Source organism: Dendrobium catenatum, unplaced genomic scaffold (genome assembly GCF_001605985.2).
Source record: "Dendrobium catenatum unplaced genomic scaffold, ASM160598v2 fragScaff_scaffold_35, whole genome shotgun sequence".
Taxonomy (NCBI): Eukaryota; Viridiplantae; Streptophyta; class Magnoliopsida; order Asparagales; family Orchidaceae; genus Dendrobium; species Dendrobium catenatum.
Window position 1 is genome coordinate 813,791 of NW_021318497.1, and position 25,183 is coordinate 838,973.

General features: G+C 33.8%; 1 protein-coding gene across 4 annotated transcripts in view; it reads right to left on the reverse strand.

The window, feature by feature from the left end:
- Positions 1 to 24,859, reverse strand: part of LOC110095010 (MLO-like protein 9) — a 26,594-nt gene extending 1,735 nt beyond the window's left edge. Inside the window, exons 1-14 of one of the 4 annotated variants that reach the window (XM_028693454.1) lie at positions 24,437 to 24,859; positions 24,172 to 24,229; positions 23,700 to 23,923; positions 23,357 to 23,473; positions 23,190 to 23,265; positions 15,453 to 15,541; positions 10,841 to 10,915; positions 10,674 to 10,762; positions 10,413 to 10,462; positions 10,272 to 10,312; positions 10,012 to 10,185; positions 9,763 to 9,798; positions 9,598 to 9,665; positions 1,285 to 1,345 (exon numbers count right to left, since the gene is read on the reverse strand). In XM_028693454.1, coding sequence (XP_028549287.1) covers positions 1,285 to 1,345; positions 9,598 to 9,665; positions 9,763 to 9,798; positions 10,012 to 10,185; positions 10,272 to 10,312; positions 10,413 to 10,462; positions 10,674 to 10,762; positions 10,841 to 10,915; positions 15,453 to 15,541; positions 23,190 to 23,265; positions 23,357 to 23,473; positions 23,700 to 23,923; positions 24,172 to 24,229; positions 24,437 to 24,568 — 1,290 coding nt within the window. In that variant the 5' untranslated portion in view covers positions 24,569 to 24,859. The remainder of the gene's footprint in view (positions 1 to 1,284; positions 1,346 to 9,597; positions 9,666 to 9,762; positions 9,799 to 10,011; positions 10,186 to 10,271; positions 10,313 to 10,412; positions 10,463 to 10,673; positions 10,763 to 10,840; positions 10,916 to 15,452; positions 15,542 to 23,189; positions 23,266 to 23,356; positions 23,474 to 23,699; positions 23,924 to 24,171; positions 24,230 to 24,436) is intronic. The other 3 variants (XM_020820374.2, XM_028693458.1, XM_028693457.1) reach the window with 3 other exon arrangements.
- Between the last annotated feature and the right edge of the window lie 324 nt (positions 24,860 to 25,183).

The window sequence follows — 25,183 nt, forward strand, 5'->3', positions numbered from 1 at the left end:
TACTAATTAATTTCAAAAGGACACGCGTAAGAAATCAGAAAAAAAGACGCGTCGTATTTACTTCCGCTGCTACGAGCAAGGTTCTCTCATTTCCGAGATGGATTCGAGTCTCTTGATGATATAGGAATATTAGAATTTACTAATCTTTCGCTTGATGAGCCTGAATTAAAAGTTATGACATTTATTGAAGATGATATAGAAGTTCAAAGACAAACCACATAAGAAGCTAATCATATCATTCCTTCGATTGAATAGTTGAAACTTCATGTGCTAGATAATTTATGTTTATGCTTTTATTGTTGTACTAGACATTTAATGCTTACTTATATTTTGATAGTATAAGCTACAAGGCTACAAATGATGTTGTTGTCTGATTGCTTTCTTAATTTTTATGTATGATTTATAAATTATAATGCCGTGTCCGCGCCATACCCGTATCCTGTATTTTTAAGAATTGACGTGTCCCGTATCCGTATCGTGTCGTATCCGTATCTCCGTATCCGTATCGGTGCAACATAGGTGATAAGTATTTAAATCCCATAAATTTTAATGTTAATAATGTACTCGAATCAAATGTTTTGTTTTATTAATTTAAATGGTAAAAAACAGTTTTGATATGAACTATAATAAGCGGTAGCAACTCTTGGAATGCATGAGACTTTTCAAAAGGAGGCATCAAAAGTAGAGTGCAACCCTATGATCTTCACCATTCACCCCTTATCTCAAGTAGACAGATTATACATTTTCATCTAATCAAATAATAAGCAACAGCTTTCAATTAACTGTTTGATATAAGTTTAACCAATTTTCTATGGAGTAAAATATCTTATACATCAACTAAGGCTTTGTTTGGGATAGTTTTCTTATTGTTTTCTTATGAAACCCTTTAAGTAAAAGAAAGCTAAATTCTTAAATATCGAGGCGTCTTTTGATATAATGGTTGAAATTTCATTAAGAAACACCGAGTTAAGCATGCTTATGCCAGGGAAATCCTGAGATGGGTGACCTACTGGGAAGTTACACCAACAAGACAAAATTGTGAGGCTCTTAAGCCAAAGCAGAAAAAATCTTGATAGTTAAGAGTTTGAGCTGTTTCAATTTTAAAGTAGCTTTCTAGTACAATTTTTGTTTAAATTAGAAATTTTTGTACTAAAAAACTGTTTTAAAAACAGTAAAATAGCTGTCCCAAATGAAGCCTGATATTTTTACAAACCTGTAGAATATATGGTACATGAACATATGTGTTTAAAGTTTGCACAGCGATGCAAAAGGGAAGAAATATACCTGAGATACAAGTGCATAAAGAGGAAGAGTAACGTAGCAGCACATGAATTGGACAATCACCCTGGAAAGAACCCAACAACAATAAATTTAGCTGTTGAAAAGCCATATTTTTATGAGATAAATTAAGTTCAGATATTGACATGCAAAGAAGAACATTTAATTTTCACTTCGGTCTTTTGTGAACTAGTTTATCAGGACTCTGTTTGTTTAAGAACACTGCTAGTTTAAACTTCTAGGCGGAATTTTATAAAGAACAATATTTCTCCATCCCACTCAAATTTAGCCCTCCTCAACCCCTCTTTAATGATGATTAAATATTATGTTTTATTGAAATAAAAGATTTAAATAATTAAAAGAAAAAGAAAAAGGAATGAAAAACATGTAATGGGTTGAGATGGGGTAAACACAAGCGGGTTAAATGGGCATTTTCCACAAATAAAAATTGATTTATGGGCTGCAACCATTCTCATGCTGTTGAATAAGTAAATTCAAACAAATTGTTGGAAATGATATCATGTTTCTTCCCTCCAAACAACATTATCCTAGTAAATGGTGGTTTAACCAGCTATTAAACATTTAAAAGTTAAACCAAAATAAGCCTTAAGTGCATTGCAGTACTTCTCCTGCATATATTTAAAAAAAAATTACCCGAGATCAGATCTGTTCTTTTACTACATTATAATCAAGTGACATAGTTGAGGCTTTATTTGCTAGTATCTTCGATGAATTAGGACAATGAAAGCTTTGCGTTACTTTTAATAACCATTTTGTACCGGTTCAATCAGACCGGTCCCTTTTTGCAAAACACCGGGCAAGCAAGGCAACAGGTAAGTGAGCTTGCGAGCGAAGCATCAAGCTAGCGAGTAGACGACTACAACTCGAGCGCAAGCGGATTCAAGAGTGATCGTGAGCAGACGAATGCGACTCCTTGTGTGAGATAAAAGTTGATTTCATTTCGTCTAGTAAAGCCAAAGGAGAGAAAGAGAGAGTTCGGGTCTGGAAGAAAAATGTTGTACATGTACAAGAAGTTTGTATTTTCTTTTGCCAGAAATAAGTGAGTAGTTCATTATTATTTTTATTTATTAAAGGGATCGATATGATTCGTATGACGGAGAGTTTTTTATTCTGGCCAAATGTATCAAAATGTCCATCTTAAAAAAGCTATAAATAAATTCTCATTCTCCATGGAAAAGGAGGAGGGAGAGAAAAGAGAATAAAAAAACTATATTGCATTTCTCGGCTATCACCACTGACAACAACTACAAGTAGATGTCTTCACATGTCCAAACTCTATCAATATTTAATCCTATTGTTTGGTTTTTAATTGTACACTTATAGACACCAGATTTTTATAATCCCTACAATGGGAATCAGTTCATTGTTTCCAACATAATCTCTTCTTTTAAATTGTGAAAAAGGGAGGATTTGTACATCTCCAAATCTATAGTGGATTATTGCAATTGGGTCAGATCTCGTGATTTTTTCTCTTTTCCAAATAAAAAGTTTTTCAAATCTCCTACAAGTTTTTTTGTGAGTGTTTAATTTTTGTATATGTGGGCTTCTAAAATTCGCACCACAACCTCTTCCAACCCCCCTTTCTTTCATCTTCATGTTTTCGAGGAGAATTTTAACGAGTATGTTCCGAGGCAATTTTTCATAATGCAGATTGGGTTTTAAATAAGACACTACCCAGAGATTTCTCCCTCATTTTGCGAGAACTTTATGATATGAGTTCTGGTTTCTTATAGGCGCAAGCCTCTATAGTTAATTACCCTTCCAATAATGACAGAGAACTTTCGATTAAGGATAGTCGTCAAACAAATACATAGTATATAGTGTATAGTAGCACTATGGTTTATTTATTTGAGAATTTAACATTTAAAATTAGAAATTTCACCACCTCATACTTAAAGCGGATTGTGGGGGAATGATGATGAGCTCGATCAAGATCCCATGATTCCATCGTCCCGAGTCATCATGGTTCCTAGTCTACTTAGTCAGAGGAGCTAATCGACCCAACCTGACAGAAAGATCCTTATCGACACTCATGGGTTGCATCATCCAAAGGAACTTTGTAGACCTGGAGTTAATATTTATCTAAGGGAACAAATTGGAATCCATCTTAGCTGACAGAGGGTTTTGTGCCCTATCGATTATATCCTATTGATTTATTACTCAATGATTTAACGTCATTGGGAAACATATGGGCTCTGATCATGACCGTAATATAATGGTGTCATTTGGTGGTAAAATCACTTGTTTAAAGGGTCCCGATAAAAACCGTTTACTAGTGGTTCCATTTAATGGTGAAACCATCAGTGTGGCGTCATTTGGCGGTGAAACCACCGGTTAAAGTACATGTGTCATGTCCTTACTGACAAGAGACAGATTGAGAATTAATCCTATTGATATTCTCGACCATACATTAGCTTTTTTTGAGCTGAAATAATTTTTAATTTGCTCATCCTGGCAAACTTTTGCGGAGATGGATAGATATTTTCTTTTAGTGTTTGATGATTTATTTTAATTTTAAATATTTTTAAATTTTGGTATTTTGGGATTTTAAATTTTATGGGCATTTGGGAGGCATTTTAAATATTTGGGGTTCCTCGGGTTGAGATTTTCAATCAATACTGCCATTATTGGGGTTTCCATAGGCAATTTCATTTTAGTTGATTGAACCTTGTCGACCTTGTCAACTCTGTCAATTTGCCGACATAGGATCAGGTTCATATCTCAATTTATTTCTTAATCCGTGCAGCATCCTCAAATGTCACATGTGTACCTACAACACACTCGCCAAGGCCCATGCGAGTGTATGATTTTACATGAATTTTGCGTGATATTTTTCATTTTAAATATTGACATCATTGAGTGCATTTTATAGGAATTTGAAGGTATTTGTGCGCATTTCAATGCATAGGGGCTATTTTTGCAATATTCAGCTATGCAAATGACTATTGCTGAGAAATGTGATGGGTTTCATTTGAGAATTTATAAACGTCTTCTATCCACTTGTATGAGTGTTGCGAATTCGACAGTAATGTGCTATGCTAGGCTTTATTTATCATGTATCGATGATGCAGTTTAACTCATTTTATCTGATGCATGTCACTACTTTCTTTAATGTTCAGCCTGTAGAGATGTACTTCTGTCTGCAAATGCATTGCATGATGCATAAAGGTCTTCCACCTATCATTTGCAAGTAACTTGATTTGTCTGGTGTGATGACCTAGCGTTGTAAGTTTACTGCTTCAGTCCATCAATGGCCCGTAGTCTTTACTATAGATTTCTTGATTTTGCTTATAGGTGAATCATAACATTTCATCCATCAATAGCCATGAGATACTTCATTATTCTAATGTAAGCTCCATCTTCTCGACCTTCAAGAGATCAAATCCACGAATAATCCAATCCTTTGCTTAGACCAGACAAGGACATCCAAATTGTATGAGGTCATTTTGTGACATATGAGGTATCATAATCTGACGAGACCAGAGGCTTGACTGATGCACTGTTGGCTCTCCTCGTCTTCAATTTGTCACAAGATAGTCTCCTCAAAGCATGAATAGGGAAAGACACAAGATAAGTTTTGATATCCCAACGACATTCTAGTATCTGATGTGTACGAGACATGGAAGTTTCTCCCACAGTCTTTGACATGGAAACCAGGAGCAGCTCCCTTCAACCCACAACTGCAACATTTTATGGTGAAAGTGTAGGACATTAGGTTGTGAAGCTTGATCTTCGACTATTTGTCCTTTATTCAAATAATGCGACATTTCTCTAGAAGCCTCAATAGATGATAGCATATATAAGTCTCAATTGTACTTCCATCCGATTGAACTTTGGTGTGCCCTCCCATCGAGACGTCTTTTCAACTAATCATTATTTGACTCTATAGAATCATTCAATCTTACATGCTTAGTGTCATAGTTAGGACATTCCTTTGGTAATACATCGGCGGGTTTTCTCCTTACACCGAGTGGCTTTTATCCCAATTATCACTTATCAGAGTTCCTAGAGTTGTCAATTGGAGGACTTAGATGTACTTGATCGATAAAACTTCCAAGTCCATTGTACACTGAGTGTGCTTCTTCTCAGCATGGTTGTTAATTACAAGGGCTTTTTATAGCATCTCGTACGTGTTTACATTCGATGTATATTAATTGCTTCTACTTGCGAGGGATCAATACATTTTCCTATGAATGGCACGTAGCACGTATGACGAGATTCCTATAGCAGCTCGTAGGTGTTTGTATGTGTTGCAAATCAATCATCTTTGCTTGCAGGATATTGGTGTATTTACTAAAAGATTGGTTACTATTAACTACATGAATACCCTGATATCTGCTACATGCTACATGTACACCTCTGCATATAGCATTATGATTTGCAGGTAGGTTTTGTTATTCGCTATCATGCTGATGTAGGCTACCAGTTGAGCTACATTCATCACTTATTTGTCAACTAGTTACTATTGATTGTAAGCAGGGTCGTGTACTCATCTGCAGAAAGCTTATGCATTGGCTAAATGTTTGATTGACATTTACCGTGAGGATATTTTTATAATCATTGCATGTCTAGCATTTTCATCTATATGCTCCTGTTTATTACCAGTAACATGCATTTATCTTTGATTTCCCTGCACTTATTAGTTGACGAGTTGCTACACTCACTTGTACCTCTTTCAATGTTCGTAGGAACTATTGCATGTATATCAGTTGCAGATAGGTTTAATGTGTTCATTTACATATTACTGTTGATTGTCAGTATGCTGCATTTATTATTGTCCCTCTTGCTTGCAGGATACTATTGATATGATTATTGCACATTAATTACTTGATCTTTGTTTGCACACAAGCAGTGCTTGGAATCTCATTTGTCGCAAGTTCCTTGTTTGTTCATTCATGTTTATTTGAATGACTTGAACTGTTATTTAGCATTTGTATTTTCAAATTAATTGTGCATTTTAGAGTTTAGGGTCCATTCACTGTTGTTTAGTACATGCTCTGTTCCTTGTGCCTCATTCAGGTCCCCTATATTATTGTTCAAGTTAGGTCCTTTGTTCATGAAAAATTTTAAAAGTATCCCAACGTCTCGCACATATAAGAGAAATTTAGGGAGTTGAGTCTTCCCACCACGCTAAAACTAGCATGCATGGTAGGTGTCGAACGACATCACGGTCGTTCACTTCAACCCCACCATGCTAAGAAAAGTGTGTATGGATCTTCAGATCTATCTATTTGAAATGCAGTTTTTCCCTGCAAGCACTAAAGCTCGTACACGGGTACTTAAAATTATGCATGTCATGCTAAGAAAAGCATGTACCGGGCCTACTGGCCTCACTGTAAGTGTTGTATCGGGTTCCCTCCTACAACGCTAAAAGAAGCATATATAGATGGTTTCCCGATGCACCACCAGCACTGAGGACGAGATTTTGAAGGTCTTCAGGTTTAAGCATTATACCTCGCAAATGACGCCAACGGTGATGTCAAGATGACGTCGACGAAAAATGAGCAAAATGTCTGTTTTTTACTTTTTTTATTTATTTTCCTTCTTTTTATATTTTTCTTCTCCCTTTTTTGCCATTTTCCATTTCTTCTCTGTTTTATTTTTTTGTATTTTTCTTTATACACACACATACAATAATAATAATAATAATAATAATAATGCTAATAATAATAAATATTATTAATAATCAATATTAATATAAAATAAATAAATAAAAATAACAGAGAGATTAGCAAGAGATCTCGATTGTTGTAGGAGGCGAATCGATCGAGTGGAGTGGAGATTGTGAAGCCGACGACTCTGGTGTGAAGAAGATGGGTTGGAGGTTGAAGGAGAGGGATCAGTCATATAGAGCTAGGTTGGCAGAGGGCTTATGGATGGGTGTGGGAGAGGGAGATCGAGATTGATCCAATCATTTGGAGCAACTCAAATCTGTCCCTATACTCCATGATGGTCCCCTCCTGAGTCGAGGCAAGGACTTGCTCGGCTAGGTCTCCTTCCTGAATGGCACGGAAATATTCTAACAAGCAATCCTTAAACTCCACCCACAAACAGATCATATATCTAGCCTCCAATTGGAAGTAAGAGAGGGCTTTCCCTTCCAGATATAACCTTGTGGCTGTAAGCTTCTCCTCTCTCAACCTAGTCACCGCGAAATACCTCTCCAACCGATATACCCATCCATGGGCATCCTTCCCTTCAAATACCAGCATCTTCAACTTCCTTGCCCTAGCATTACCACCGCCCCAATAGCTTCTTCCTTATATGGTGTAGCGGTTATTGTGATCCCTCCATATTATCGAGGGTTAGAATCTCATCTTTCTTCCACCTGCCTCACATGACCTAATCCCCATGGCTAGCTTGTCCCCGCGCTTCTCTAGCCGTCCACTCTCTTTGCCCAAAAGACCTCCCATGGTGGTCGGCCACCCCACCACCTCCACCACGAAACTCCCTTCCTGCTATCTCCCCATCCGAAAACTCTAATCCGCCCCTTATCGGAGCCCTAGGAGGTGGCTATTGACCACCTCCTTTTTTGATGGCACACTCCCCTTGCCAAAAATGCCTCTCATAGTGGTCAACCACCCTATTACCTCCAACAAAAAATTCCCTCCTTGTTGTCCCCTCATCCAAAAACCATAATTCGCCCCATATCGGAGCCCAGGAGTTGGCTCTTGATGATAAAAACACGTCTCGCATAACTCCTCCTATCCAATCTCCTTTCCCTTTAATTTGGCCAAGAAAATCCCGGTCAAATCTTGGTTAGGGATAGCCATTGGAACCACCGATGGAGTGTTTTATTGCATCTCCAAGAGCTTCCTCATCATCTCCTCTAGCCCTCCAAATCGGTATTCCAGGGATGAAAACTTTCCTTTCATGGTTGAAAATCTTCCTTCAATGGTTGAGAACTCCTAAATCCCGGTTTTGATTTTCTCCACTTCGCCTTTCAAAGCATCCATCTTATCTGCTACCATCTCTTCCAAAATCTCGCTCTAATATTAATTTGATGCGTCTTGGAAGTAAAAACAGCAAGTAGGCAATAAGAAAAATGTAGGAATCCAAACATTTGGGCATAAATATGCATATCTCTTCAATAAGATTGAAAGATACGACTGATCTACTATTCGAGAGGTAGATCAGCTATCCCATGAACCCTAGACGCCACTTGGAAGATCTCCAAAATAAAACTACAACAAACACAAAAATTATCTCATGCCCTAACCCTAGAAAAAAAAATTCTCTTAAATAGCCCTAGCACACAATAACATAAATAAAACATTCCTAAATAACATAAACATAATTTAGGAAACCTTCCTAAACAATTAAAACCATCCTAAACACAATAAGAAAACCTTCCTAAATAGCTTCCTTTGATCTCTCCTCCTTTTGTAATGCATGACAGCTCTTCTGGGCCCAACAACTCTAGCCGAACCCCCCATGGCTCCCTTCCTGATTCCACCCAGCCTCCTCCTGCTGTACCAGATGCTCACTCAAGAAATATCACCCCTTCAAAATTCTTTATAAAACAAATGTCCCATGAGTGATCCATAAACTTCAAGGTTGGTCCGAACCAATATAATGGTCAAGCCCAAATGCCGATTTAAAACTACTTAGTGATGATTCATGACCAGACATCTCTTGGTTTAACCTAAATTAATGGCTCAATTTAGTTGATAGCATTCACTCAACTATGCATAAACTATACCAAAAAATTAAGTAATTACTTATGCAGGATATTAGGTCATTCTCAAAATGACTTTCAATTGCATACAATTATTGTCAAAAGATTAATGTACACATTATGAACTCTTCAATTTACTCATCTAACCAACAACATTATAAAGAAAGGTTGATTGCATACAAAAATGGAGGAAGCAAATGCCAACTTATTTTCCCACCAGCATCTTCAACTAATCAAGTGCTATCAACTCAACTCAATTGACAAACCAATGTACAACCGCTCTCTAGATTACAGTTGCGGGGAAATTTTTCAAATTTTCATACGCTATAAGAGAGGAAGCCTTCTATCTACTTGTTGAAGGAATTCAGAATAAAAAGAGAATAATTTTCCCCACCAGATTGCCCATTGTCCATCTAATTCCACTTCTGTGATTTTCAACAATCCCATTTTCTAAAGCAGCTCTATCACCATGCTCCCTCAAAATTAAAATGATGTTAAAAATAATAATAATATCTAATAAGAAAAGGTGCAGTTGATAATTGCTACCATTTCAATCTATTTGAAGGCTCCACGCATACAACGTAGTCCAGGGCAAATGAAAAAATAAGGAATTAACTTACCCAAGCACGACCCGTGTGATGATTAACCTGAAATTTTGATGGAAGCATGATCTCAAGCCGTAGTCAAACTTTACAAGGACAATTTAGGAGAAAAATTTAGTTATGTTTAAATAAAAATCAAGACATGGAAATAATAGCATACTTGATTTAGGACAACTTCCATACCCAGATCCAGAAGAAGTACGTTAATTGGAATGCATTCTGCATAGAATATTTTTAAATGTCAGGCTTGAAAAAAAAAAAATTGCATAATCAGATAATCAAGTCATGAGAACAATTATATTGCAAATAGCATATGATGATAAATGAAACTTAAACTGCCACCCAAAAGATACAAAAAATAATGATAAAGAGTATAATCTACAAGACAGGTAAATTTAGGTGAATTTAATAGCAAGGAAAACAGGAACCAACCATAAACGATGTGAAATGTATTAAAAAGAGAATCAAGCCGGGATTCTTAAACCAAAAATGATTATCACTTAGTTGAACCAAAGGAATTCCTTGAACAACAGCATGTCTTTCTTTTATTTCAATTGCCATCTTAGCAATTATAGCCTGTAGATCTGTCCCAATAGCCAAGAGAATCTGCAGAAGTGGACGACAAGTAAAATTTTGAAGAGTTTGTTACAGTCCAATTATTGGTTAAGATCAACGGTTTATATATATCGTACAATTGGGGGAAGTAGTGACAACCAGAATAGTTCTTTCCATCCTGTTTAAACAAAAGAAGTTAACAGAGTTAAACGAATCTAAGAGAGCTAATATGCTTATTGAATACTTCGTTTAAAATTCTGCTTAATAGTATTACTTGCCGTGAACATTAAGCAGTAAGAAAACAACAGCAGAAGCCCACAGGAGAGGACTGGAAAAACATAAGAATGAGCCTAATAATAGAAAATAAAGAATAATCAAAGGTGACATTAATAACAATGAACTGCAGTCCTAAGACAAAATGCTTTAAGATTCTCAGTAAGAAAGCTCCCAAACTACTATCACTTGGGTGTCAAATACTATTTTACGGATGGGTGAACAAATCAAAGGTTAGAAACCAATGAGCTAGTAACTTCCAGTACCTGATTCCAACTACTACCTTGAAGTCGTCTTCCAGTGACCTTTGTATATATTTTCGGAAATTAAATTTGCTTCCGGAAGCCAAATGGACCTGAAAACATGTTCTGGCAATAAGAGATACAAACTATACATAAGACAAAATAAAAATAACATGTTTGTTGCAACTCACGTTGATGAAACCATGACGTAGAGTAAGGTAATCTGCTTTTCGAACAGATCTAAAAAATTGATGGAAGAAACAAACCTGTAACATAAGCATAATTAAACAAATTTCATTGAAAAGTTTAACAAACATAAGCATTACATGCAAAGTTGACAATACCAAATAACTAGAAGAGCATCAAATGATATAATAAAAACAGAAAAACTCAGTCAAGATATTCTAACAAAAAATTCGTAAAGTTTGATTTTTAATGGTAGCCTCATGAGCTTCAAGGTTTAGCATTATGATTTTGATGATAATAAATATATAATTGAAGGCTCTAATATGTTTATTAAGTGCTAAGAGAATCATTGAATCAAGACTGTTTAACACACAATACACTACCATAGGTTGCATAATATGTGCATTCAAGCGGCCATTAAATCACATTAGCATATTCATGACAAATGCAATGAAGCTCGAGACATGAGTTTCAAGGTTACATAAGGTTGTTAGTGTCATTGAGGTTCATATAGAATAAATTATATGACTCAACAAAATAAGTTCACTTAAGCATTTTAGATTTTGCCAAAAAAAAAAATATTTTTATTCATTTGAAGAAAATTGAATTTTGTGTACAAAATTTTGCAAAAATTAGATTTAAAGTTGATGTATTTTTAAATTTTTATATCTAATTAAAATTAATTAAACCTTTCTTATATTTATTATCAAAAAGTCATAATTTTTATACACTCATTTTCAGTCTCTGATTTTACTTTAGCTAGATCTAGAATTGATCAGAGTCAAAAAATCATATATCAATTCATATTTTTATGATAATGCAATTTTGGGAAATTAAGTATTTATTATTTTCAGAATTAAAATTCATATATTGTATTTTCTAGTTATCATAAAATGTAATGTTATTTTTCTCAAATTGTTTTCTATAAATTATTCTTTTTTTGGAATAAATTTTTTTAAATATTATACTTAGTTTTAATTTAATAGAAAACCTGTTTGTAAATGTTTAATTTGAAACACTTACTTCAAATCAATCAAATCAAATATCATAGGAAAACAATTAAGTAATTTTCCCTTTCAATTTTCCTTGTTGACCCTTCCCTTTTGAATATTGACTTGATTGCTATGAAATTCAAGTCAATTCATTGCTAATTAATAGGAATATTATATAACAAATTATATAACAATTAATCCTTGTAAACAACGAGGGGGGAGAGCGGGGCCGGAATAAAGAAATCCTAGTTTCTCTTGCTTTCATGGTCTAATTCTTCATTACAAGGGCTGCTTTTATTGTTTTCAAATTCTTTCTCTTTTTTCTCTTGGATGACAAGCTCTTATAGCAACATTCAAAGTTTCAAGAGCAAAATTATTGACTGTGATTCAAGTGATTATAAGATCATTGTTTTAATTTTATTGTGGTTATTCTCTTTTTTTTTTCCTAGATATTTTACCTTGATCTTTGCATAATATAGATCATTTAGTTTTCATTTCAAGAACTTTGTAGGTGGTTTTATTTTAAAATATCTGCATCAAAGGTTTTAATCATTCATAAGTTTGTCATTATTTATTTTTCTAAAAAACTCAAAAATAGCTTTGATTTAGTTTTTCGTTTTTTTTCAAAATTATTTCAAAGCAAAATTGTTTTAATCTACTACATATTAGTTTTCATATTTATTTATATTTAATAATAAATTATTATTTATCAAAATTTGAAGTTAATCAAATTAACTTATGAGGATAATATTTGTTCACTCTCACGATCCAATTCTTCATTCCAAGGGCTGCTTCTATTGCTTTCAAAATCTCTCTTTTTTCCCTTGGATAACAAGTTCTTATGGGAACATTCAAGGTTTCAAGAGCAAAATTATTCATCGTGATTGAAGTGACTGAAAGATCATTGTTTTAATTTTATTGGAGTTATTCTTTCTTTTTTTTTTCTCGATATTTTACCTTGATAGTTGCATGATATAGATCATTTGGTTTTAATTTTAATAACTTTGTAGGTGAATATTTGCATCAAGGGTTTTAATCATTAGTAAGTTTTTCAGTACATATTTTTCTAGGAAACTAAAAAAGAGCTTTGACATTGTTTTTCGTTTTCTTCAAAATTATTTCAAAGCAAGATCGTTTTAATCCACTAGAGATTAGTTTTCAAATTTATTTAAAATTGATAATAAATTATTATTTATCAAAATATGAAGTTAATCAAATTCAATTGTGAATATAATATTTGTTAAATCACTGTAACTTGCTCATAATTGTTGGGCGATCATAAAAGATTGTGAGATCACCAATTATATTTTTATTTTGCAAAAAGTTGAGATCTTATTAATTGTCTAGACTAGTTTTTATTTATTTTTTACCCAAGTTGTTAGCCTAGTGTGGTTCAAAAACTAGAACTTAGATTGAACTGGTATTTGCTCATGGAGAAGAGTACTTATATTGTATTGAACTTTTCTAATTATTGAGAAGTGAAATTTGTAAGACAAACTTTAGGGATATTGGAATCCTAGCCCGGCTATTGGCTAGGCGTCGACATTAGCCGGGTTGGTGGTCGAACCACGTAAAACTATAGTGTCTACTCTTTCATTAATTTTTTTTAATCTAGCATCTCATTTCCAAATATCATTAAAATTGTGTGTGGAGTTTTAATTAGAAGAAATTATATATTCCACATTTGTTTCAAAAGAAAATAGATTTTTCAAAAAGCATAATTCACCTTCTCTTGGGGAGCCATAGCCATCCCATATTTGGTATTTTAGTCGAGGCTTAATTTTATTTCTTCTAGTAAAAAAACCTAGAGTAGATCCATACATACACTGTCACAAGAGTTTTCCAAGGGTTCTTTACTTGAAGGCTAATCTACATATAGATCACCACTGCTTGACAATATGCCCTTTGATTATTGGAAGAATAGGGTTAGCATGTTTCTAGGAGGCTGACATGCACATATGTGGCACATGTATATACATCAACATCACACAACTGTTGAAGTTAATAAAAATTGAAAATCCTTGGAGGAATATACTGCAACCGAAAGGAAATTGTATAAATTAAATGTTAAGGCCTACAACACTCTTCATTATGCTTTATGATCTGATGATTATATAAGAATTTTATTGCTTAGAGTAACAAAGGAGATATGGGACAAGCTCATTTTTACATATAAAGGTACTAGTGAGATAAAAGATGTATACCTAAAAAAGTTGGTTCAAGAATATAAATGATTTCTACAAGAATGTTGATTATAATTTGTCTATTGCAGAATGTAATCTCCTTGCTGCACCTTCCTCCAGTGATGATAGCAAATATGTCTTATTCAATATTATGAAAGATAAATGCCTAGGTTCATATGGTTTTAGGGGTAATTTTTTTATGAACTCATGGAAGATTGATGGATCCCCCTTAATGGAAGCTATTCAATTCTTCTTCAAAAAATGATAAGCTTCCCAATCATTCTAAGATCAAGGCCAACACCTTAATCTAGAAAAATCTTCACACTAAAACAATGACCATATTTATTTAATTTAATTTACTATAAATTAGATTTCACATTTTTATTATCTATCAAGAGATGAAGTTTATCAAATCAATTTGTGAGCATAATATTTGTTAAATCATTGTAACTTATAGTTGTTGGGAGATATTAAGAGACTTGTAAGATGACCAATTGTATTTTTATTTTACAAAAAATCGAGATCTTATAAATTGTTTATAATAGTTTTCATAAAGAATAATAAGATTATCAATTATATTTTTATTTTGGCAAAAATCAATAACTTATAGATTGTCTAAATTAGTTTTTTTTTTTCAACTAAGGCTTCGTTTAGGACGGCATTTTTAATGCTTCTTAAAACAGCTTTTTAGTACAAAAACTAAATTTTTTTTAACTAGAAAGCTGCTTTAAGAAGCAGTAAAAAAGCTATCCCAAACGAAGCCTAAATCATTGACTTAATGAGGTTAAAAAATTATAATTTAGACTAGGATTGTACTTACCCGTAGAGGAAAGAATATAGACAGTAATCAATCTAAGTCTTGTTTTGCACTCATTTCAAAGTAAAGTAAATCCAAGGGCTTCAAAATAAATCTTGGGCAAATTTTAGTAACGATATCCTCACCCAATTTTTTTTTTTAAATATTTTTAAAAATAAATAATTCAATGATAATATTTGTTACGGTAGAAGTAAACTAGATCAGGCAATGATTACGATTTTTTAAACAAATTATTTTTATATAATTAAAGCCTTTTTCTTCAAAATTTACATAATGCAATAAGTAACTTTTATACAGGAGATCGTATCTTAATTCCATCACCTTCTTAGGACATTTGTAATCTTGACTACCACCCTTCAGAAAATTAGCTAACCAGAAAATAAACACAAGAGTACAAAAAAATCATGGGGAAAAAGTTAAACCAAGTGTACTGTGCTGTAGGTTTATATTCATTTTATGTCAGAAAAATTAAAAAGAATGTCAGATCCTCTATGAAAAGCAAGCTAGTGAATTAATACTTCTGGTTAAGCATAAAATTTCTACCACAACTTGCTCCAAAACTCAAAAAATAATGTGAGTCATTATGTAAATTGATGACAATGTTGAGAGAGAATATTTTACTTACAAAATAAACCAGAATGGGATGCCTGTCCCACAAAGTTGTGTGTTCTTTAACAAAGGATGTCTCACGGACTAATCTGAATCTTGAAGGATCTATAAATTGTCAAAAAAGAAGCTACAAGTATTCAATAAAATTTTTAGAAAGACAGAAGTAGATAGATAAATGAGGCTAAAATTCATTGCTCTGGGAGATTTCCATGTTCAAAAGAGGCGTCGACAACGAAATGATTCACCGAATCTTATATGACCCCCTTGAAGAGGTAAAAAAGATTATAACAAACAAAGTTCAAGTACAGTTCCATTCTTCCAGTAAGTTTTTACATATTAGAACAATTTTTTCTTTATGTAATTATCCAACATACCAATGATGTAGGAATTTATGGAAGAAGATAATGGAACGTAGGCTTATGGAAATCTCTGATTAATAGAAGGATTTGAAGCATCAAAGATTCACGATATGGATGAGAATATAACTACTATAGTTGATGTTGCGAGACTGATATGAACGTGTCACTTCTAAAATCAGGAGATAACAGCAGCATTAAATAGCAGCAGTTTTAAAACCGCTGCTATATATTAACTATAGTAGTGATTTAAACCGCTGCAATCACAAAACAAAAAATACAGTATTTTCACAGCACTTATTACCAACAGTTTTTACTTTTGATAAAATTCAATATGTTTTTTCTATTCCCGCCCTAGCCGAACATTCTTTAGTGCTTCATCTTCGCCCTAGGCATACCGGAGCCCGCCTTCGAAACCTGGCTTCGCGACTCTGGTACAGTACTCCTCGTTGCCCATCCGCTTTCCTTCCTCGAAACCTCTACCGCTGAAAAACCTGGCTGCCGCCATCACTGGGGTAATATCCCCCATCTACTTCTTTCTCCGAACCCTCGCTTCCCTTTTCACTATTAACCTATTCTCTAAGCTAACGCCAGAGGACTTCGCTGGTAAGACGCCATCTTGGACGCTGCAGTTCGTCGGGGACACTGGATCCTACTCTTGGCCCAGCGTGCCCTCCTAGGCTATGGTTCTCCATGGTGGAGTTGTTCTTCTTTTTGCTCGTTATCAACAAATCAGCACTGGAAAAAGGATCAGACAAACTTATTTGTGCGGAGTTAGGTAATTTTTCCCCAAATCAAATTTCCCAACTTTTTTTTGTTCTCTTTCAGCTTTTTCTTCAATGACCATGGAGGCCAACGGCGGATATAAGCGGGGTCCCGCGGGGGCACATGCCCCCTCTGCGAAACAAAAAAAATCCCGTTCTGGATGTTCGTTTCAGTGCTTACCCTAAATTTTCCAGCTTAAAGCTCTCGCTTCTCGCGAGTCGCGGCACACAGGCACTCGTATTCGTCGTGTCGGCGTCGTCCTTGTCCCTTGCCTCCGCCAGTTATTCCGTTCGGCGACCATCCCTCATTCGATTGGGATTTGAAGGGTGTGTTCTTGCGAAGTTCTATTGCAGGTTCCACACCACGAGCACATTAATTAACTTTTTTACTTTAATAACATATTTTCCATAATTACGCCTTCAATATGTCCTCAACCTCGCTAGGTATTATTTTGTGTGAAGGACCGAAATTTGTACATAGGGTTGGAGGTCGATCCCGTCGTCGTCGGCAAACTTCTTGCTTCAGTTCTCTGATTTGTCATTGGCAAACGGCTTTTAGTTGCAGAATAATCAGCAAAGGCAAGGTTCACGCGATTTTTCTCCTTTTGATTTTAAGCTTGCAGAGTACCTAAAAAAGATGTCTTGCTTTTTATTAACTATATTTATGGCCAATGGTTGTATTTGATTCAAGTTTAACCTATGGCATTTTTTGATCTATGCTTGGTAAATTTGTCCTTATGTTAGTTTGAGTTACAAATTGCATACCCTTACTTTGCAATTGGTTGGAATCTGAATGGAGTGTTTTTTGTATTCTACAAATTTCAGATTTAAGGAAGTCGGAAGCAAGTTTTTTTTTCGATTGCAAATGGGTTTTCTCAAATCAATTTCTATTAATTGAAGTATTTTCCATTGGTTTGCTGAGTATGCTGTTATATTCACAACTCATTTGTTTGCATATTTTGTTTTATTTTCGTTCTATTGTTTTTTTAATGTATAAGTTTGTTGAGTTAATTTTAAGTTTTGTTTATAAGTTTTGCTGAGTTTGCTGCTTCCTTTTCAAAATTTTTAGTTAATAAATTTAGTACTTCATCTTATATTTAGTACTTTGTTTTTTTAAAAAAAAAATTAAAATGGACAATGCTGGTACCAAGCCCGAATAAAAAAGTTAAGGGGATTTAAAAACAAAAAATTAGGCCCCCTCTATGAAAAATTTCTGGCTCCGCCACTGATAGAGGCCATTTGTCAAGAAATGTTATGAGATGTTTGTTTTCACATAATGGGTCTCACAAATTCTATTCTCGATATATTTTAAGAAAATGCTTCGTTGTGACAGAAATTCCTTTAACTTACTATGACAATTCCACCGTTGTTTAGTGAAAAGTAGTCTCATTAAGGAATGATGAGATGGAATGGTATTTTTAGTGACAACTGAATGTAGGTTGTAGTTAATTTTGATCCTGTAACAAACAATGGCTCAAGTGGCTCCCAAAGTTTTCCTAAAATACTTCACTTATCACGAGTTATTTGTTTCAAAATGCTTCCTTCTAGGATAGAAGTTGAATTATATAGAATGGCAAAACATTTCCAACTATTTTTGTTACATATTCAAAGTGTGATTGTTAACCCACCCATTGAGCCTATTTATTTAATATGAGATTCTCTGAATGACTTATGAATGAATAATGACAACTATTTGGTGTCTTAATGAAAAATTAGAATGATTTTTTAAAAAAATTTGAAAATGTGACCATTATCATGTTTTGCTGAGAAAATTATTTGGTTCGAAGCACACATTCACTACAAATTTATGGAGTTTTCCTTCTGGCATCACTCATTTTCTAGTTGGTTTGAGAATTTCAGAGAAGCAGTTCATAATGTTTCTATTTAATGCAATATGAAGTGCAAGAAAATCATGCTCTGATTTTGGTTGCTACCTGAAATTTTCTGGTATGAAGCTTGTTGGAATATCAATACTGCATATATTTACTTGTCAAGGTCTATATTTTAAGTTTCATTGAACATGGTTTCTTCTGTGCAATGTCTTTGGACCTTATCTACTTTATTTCTAGTGCTCTTGTAGGTGTCTGTCCTCTGGTTTTCTACGGAGCAATGATTTTGGGGATTGTTATAAATGCTGTTGATTCTATCACTATTTATTGTAATAATATTGGCTGTTATGGGTGGCTAAAAAAAAGTGAAAGAGCAATTTTTGTCTACCTATGGAAATAAAAAAAAATGCAAGGAGATCCAGTTGCAATATTGACAGCATAACTACTACCTTTGGAAAGATTTAAAGAGCAGTTTTTTCAAAAATTGTGTGGATTTGTATTGCTCCCTTGGAAGGTCATTGAGCATAACTACTACCTGTGAATTTTTGGTATCAACTTGTTCCGTGCTCTATTATGCATTATCTAATTTGTTGTTGTATGATTTTTTATAATGGGTTAGCTATAAATTTTGCTGCTAATTTTATCATGAAATCGAACATGTTGCATGTTGCTGGTTTTGTCTTTATGTTATCATGTAGTTCTATGTGTTTTATTGGTAGATTTTTAGCTTGTATTTATTTATGTAATTTTTTACATCATGCTTATTTTCTAAAATTTTTCAGGTTGAAGAAAAGAAGCCATAGTTGAGAAGAAGATAAAGAAGGAGAAGATGAAGATAGTGAAGATCACACTCTATTTGAAGAACAATTGCATCATTGGGGAGAACAAGAGGGTTAGAGAGATGGCGCTTTTCCACAGTCAAGAGAACAAAGTACTCCAGTTTCATATCCAAGACATGATGAAATCCAACATCCGCACTTTCCAAAGCTAATATATGCATATTTCTGATTTCTGGTTAGGCTAGCATAGATGTCTGTAGGTGTGTATACAACAATAACTTAACAGGATGAATTGGAAAATGATTTGTGCTCATAAATTCTATTGATCGTATATGCTTGCTCTGTTCCTATTTTTTCATCTTTGTTTATTGATTGTTTTGTTTGGAAATATCATGAAACATAACAACTACAGTTTAAATAACACAATTAGTAAACCATTAAATAACACAATTAATTTATATTTGTATAGTATTTTATTGATATTTATAATTTGATCACAAAATTTATTTTTCAAGCTTTATATTTTTTTTTAATTTATTCTACCATTTAGCAGCGGTTTTAACACCTGCCAAAAAGTGCTGCTAAAGCCTACCTACAGCAGCACTTATAAAATCGCTGTTAAAGCCTTTCCAGCGAAAGCAAATACAGCAGATATGTAACGGTTTCTAAACCGCTGCAAATAAATTAATAGGTGTTTAAACCGCTGCCGTAGGTCCAAAAAAGTGCTACGAAAGCCTAATTTATTAGTAGTGTGTATTGAAAATACTACATGATAAGGGAATATCAAAAAGAAAAAAATATAAGCTAGACTAGTTTCAATATATGGATTCAAGTGTTGGGCAATACAACAACAACATCAAGCCTTTATCCCACTACGTAGAGTCAGTTATATGAATCATTTTTCTCCATTGTGTTCTATTAAGAATCAAATTTTCATTTAAATATAATTAAAAAGTCATTTTGAATACTTCCTAATCAAGCCTTTTTAGGTATGCCTCTATCAGATCTTAACACATCTACTCTCTTAAACGGATCATCAGAAGGCCGACGTTTTATGTGACCAAATCATCTAAGACAATCTTATCTGCCACGTAAGTTACTACAACCTTTTAACGTATATACTCATTTCGCATTCTGTCTCCAAGTATAAAACCACTCATCCACTTGATCATTCTCACTCTACTACACTTAATTTTGTGCTTCTCTTTTAATGGCCAACATTCCGAGCTATAAAGCTTTGTAGGTCTCACCACCATCTTATAATTTTTTCCCTTAAGTTTGACAGGTACTTTTCTATCACACAACAGGCCCAATGCATTCCTTCACTTCAACCACCAAGCTTGAATTCTACTAATAATGTCCCCATCTATTTCACCATCGCTTTGAACAATAGACTCGAGATATCTAAAATATGCACTCTTTTTAATGACTTGATCACCCTAAGTCACAATACCACTACTAGATCTAGTACTACTGAAATTACACTTATGTATTCAATTTTAGATCTACTCAAATGAAAACTTTTAGACTCTAAGGTTGACCTCCATAATTCAAGTTTTCCTTCAACTATCTCTCTCTAGTCTTATCAACTAGGAGAATATCATCAGCAAAAAGCATACATTAGGATACATACTCTTGCAAATATCTAGAAAGAACATCCATGATTAAAACAAAAAGATATGAGCTTAAAGTTGATCCTTCATGTAATTCAACTGGAAAAAAAAAAAAAAACTTTGTCAAGCCCCCTTTTATTTTGAACACAAGTGATAGCTTCAATATACATTAAATGGTAGACGTACCCGGCATATTAACTCCTTTCTTTCACAGAACTCTACAGAGCACTTATCTTGGAATATAAGCATTATTAACTCCATACTTTCTAGAACTCTCCAAAGCACTTATCTTCTAATATACATTAATAACTTTAATATAAGCATTATTAACTTCTTTCTTTTCTAGAACTCTCCAGAGCACTTATCTTGGAATATACATTAATGACTTGAATATAAGTATTATTAACTCATTTATTTTCTAGAACTCTCCAGACTACTTATCTTGGACCTTTATCATATTCTTTCTCTAAATCATTAAATATCATATATGGATCCTCCTTGCTCACTCTATACTTCTCCATCAAACCTCTCAACAAATGTATAGCTTAACAACCTACCCGGCATGAATCAAAACTAATTTAAAGAAACATTAGTATCACATCATAACCTAATCTCAATTACTCTCCCATAATTTTAATGTATGACACATTAACTTAATTCCTCTACAATTCATACACTTTTATGCATCACCATTATTCTTAAAAATATGAACTAACTCACTCCTTCACTCTATGGAATCTTTTTGGTCTTCAAAATAATATTAAAAGATTTATTAAGGTAACAAATTCATTGATCTCATAAGCATTTTCACATTTCTATTAGAATATCATTAGGCCTAGGCCTAAGTTTTATGTGTCCAAACCATATAAGGTGACTCTCTCTAATCTTATCTAGCACTAGAGCTACTCCAACCTTTTCACTTATATACTCGTTTCGCATTATATCTCTGAGAGTGAAACCACTCATTTACCTAAGCATCCTCATCTCAGCAACACTTAACTTAATTTTATGTTTCTCTTTTAATGGCCAACATTTTACACCATAAAGCATGGCAGGTCTCACTAGCATCTTATAAAATTTCCCTTAAGTTTGAGGGGTACTTTCTATCACACAACATGCCCAATGCATTCTTTCACTTCAACCATCTAACTTGAATTCTACTAATAATATCCTCATCTATTTCACAATCATTTTGAATAATAAACTGAGATATCTAAAACGTGCTCTTATTAATGACTTGATCGCCCAAAGTCATAATCCCCACACTAGATCTAACAGTAATAAAATTACAATCCATGTATTTAATTTTAGATATACTCAAATGAAAACCTTTAAACTCTAAGCCTCTAAGGTTAAACTCCATAATTTCATCTTTCCTTCAACTTTCTCTCTAGTCTTATCAATAAGAAAATATCATTAGCAAAAATCATACACTAGGGTACATCCTCTTGCAAATGTATAGTAAGAACATCCAAAACTAAAGCAAAACGATATGGGCTTAAAGCTCATAATTGATGTAATCCAACTGAAATAGGAAAATACTTAGTCAAACAACCTTGTGTTTGAACACAAGTAACAACTCCTACATATATATCCTTAATGATTTGAATATAAGCATTATTAACTCTTTTCTTTTCTCCAAATAATTTAATTTTTTAAATACATATAATATTTATCTTCTTATGAATCACAATATCTATTAATTATATTAATTTGTCTATAAGAGAATATATATTCCAAATTTCTATCATAATTTTAGTTTCATGAATCAGTTTCTTTGCCCACATCCATCCATGATATGGGAATCCTTATTTTGTATTGCACCAGGGTGCCAGTGCAACAACCCTTGCACATTTTTTGTTGTGTTTAGGCCATAAAGCGTGTTGTTTTTAAGGAATGTCCTAGCATAAACATAATGTATTGCATTAAAGGAATCATGCTGTGATTATTCAATAAGTTTTACATTAGTTGTCGACTACCTAACGCAACTCTTCACTTTTCTCATCTAAAGCTTGAAACATGATAGCGATAGTGTTAAGCAATAAATAAGTCACTAATAGCCAAGTTGATTTGCAGAAAAAATATAGTTAAGACGGATGGATGATAAAACTGAAAAACATATTATATTAGTAGAAGGATGAAGCAACTATTAATAATAATGTAGTGAAAAACAAATTTAGATGATTTATGCATGTATAATGAAGGGCAAACAAGTAGATAAAACTAACATACAAAAGTATTATGCATCTCAATAAGAATTAATAGAGAGTAATAACTCATGAATCCAACCCTCAATTGTAGGGTAATACTAATATGATGATTATGTTGACCAAATTGGTGTATGGGTTTTATTAACAACATAAATTAATCTTGGACTTGAAATATTTCTATTGTCTAAGATGAAAAATATACCATGAGAGAACTCATAGTTCAGGGATTGGGTCTCCATTTCCCACTTCTTCCATCTGCGAATCTGCACAAAACCCCACTCCACAAAATAAATAAACAATTCAACTCATTTTTGAAAGTTCAAAAAAACAAACCAAAATCAATATTTAAAACATGCAAAACAGGATTACCTTCATTCTTCCCATAGCCATTGTTAGAGCACTACATAAAACATGAAAGACTGCCAGGAAAAATATGAAGATATGTAACTGATGCAATCCATTTATTGAAACAAATGAGACTTTCCCCTGCAAACATGAATGCATACATGATAATGAAAAATAGTGATAAAACTTTAAGCAATATGAGGATAAATCATCCAGCAGCCAAAGGTAAGAGTAAGTTTCTGAATTAAAAGACAAATACTAAAAATTGGCAGGAGTCTGACAAGAAGAACATGCAGAACGTCATGTTGCTATTTACCACAGTAAAACAACATGGTGAAGAGAGACTCCAAAAAAAATTAGGACTCACACGGGGACATGTGGTAACCGTAGATTCGGCAAGGGACCTCCGTGTAGGTGCTGAATCTCCAAAATAATTCAATAAAAGCCTTCTCCTGTTTTCTTTCTCCTCGTTGCCATTATCAAGGCGGCATGGAAGCATGGTGTTTGCCACACCAACAGGTATGCAGATTTTTGCAATGTAGTTTTGTCCAAAAGTCAGCAGCAAGGAAATAAAGCCAAGAACCATCAACTCTGAATTTTTTTGTTTAAGTAAAAAACATCATAAGAGAAAACGCGCCATCTTATGATAGTAAAACGAAGAAGAAGAATTCTACATGTGTTAATATAATATGGTTGGAAGCCGTTAATGCTTAGTATTATTCCAAATAATCATTTGGAATACATGCAAACACCATAGAGCGTGTAAAGCAAAACAGATAATTCAGATTCCATAAAATTGCCATTAAAAAAGGAAGGAATCAAATGTCCGAACATCTTACCTGACTTAATCTTCTCAAGGGCATCAAACAGAGCCGTTTTGTGCTTAGCTCTGAACCACTGAAATTTTAAATTTATATCAATAAACAAAAACAACATGTCCTTGTAAAAAGCCTTAGCGCATCCGAGTTTAAAATTTATATATTTATTAGAAAAAATAAACCAACTTGTATTTGGTTTGCGATAACTTAAACATATAAACAGAGAAACATGCAAAAAAGAAGAAGAAGAAAACCAAGTATGAGCAAGCGAGGAAGTGACTCAAACCTGCCCAAGTCGAAAGAGAAGCTTCTCAAGGAAGAAAGAGATGAGGATGATGACCGCGCTGACGACCGCCACTGCCCATGTCGGCGTCCGGTTGAGGTCCCTCCACTCACCACCTCCTCCTCCCCCCACCATTAAACCCAAAAGGAAGCTACTCGAGGTAGTCGCGACTCCTCTTCACATCCACCTGCTGTTCTCCAACAGAGAAAGAGTGCAAGCCAGAAACAAGAGAGAATGTGAGGAAGAAGAAGACGAAGAAAGTATCCACCGAGTTGCCTGAATCCTCCAACGGTACGGCGTGGAAGAGTCATTGTTGCTTATGTGTTTCAGTTTAGTTTTTTGCTTGTTTTACATCAAAGCCGGCCACTTGAGACACCTCACCCGTCCTGCCATTTTTCCTCCGCCCTTCCATTTCTCCTCCGGCCAATTCCGATTTAAAATCCTTAATATTTAAAATATTAAATTTAGCTATATAATATTTTTAATTTTAAAATTATATTAACTAATTTAAGATAAAAAATATATATATATATATATATATATTTATGTAATTTTATTTTTATATTAAGTAGAGGCTAGTCATCATAGGATTTTAAAGCTTGTTCATTATAAATATCAAAAATATATAACCATAAAAGAACTCTTGATTATTTATTAAATTCTCATGTTTATCTTTTGCAACTTGTGGAATGAAGCTTTGTAAGTTGATCTTAACCTTAGAGAGGTTTTATGGCTAATCCTATAGTACCC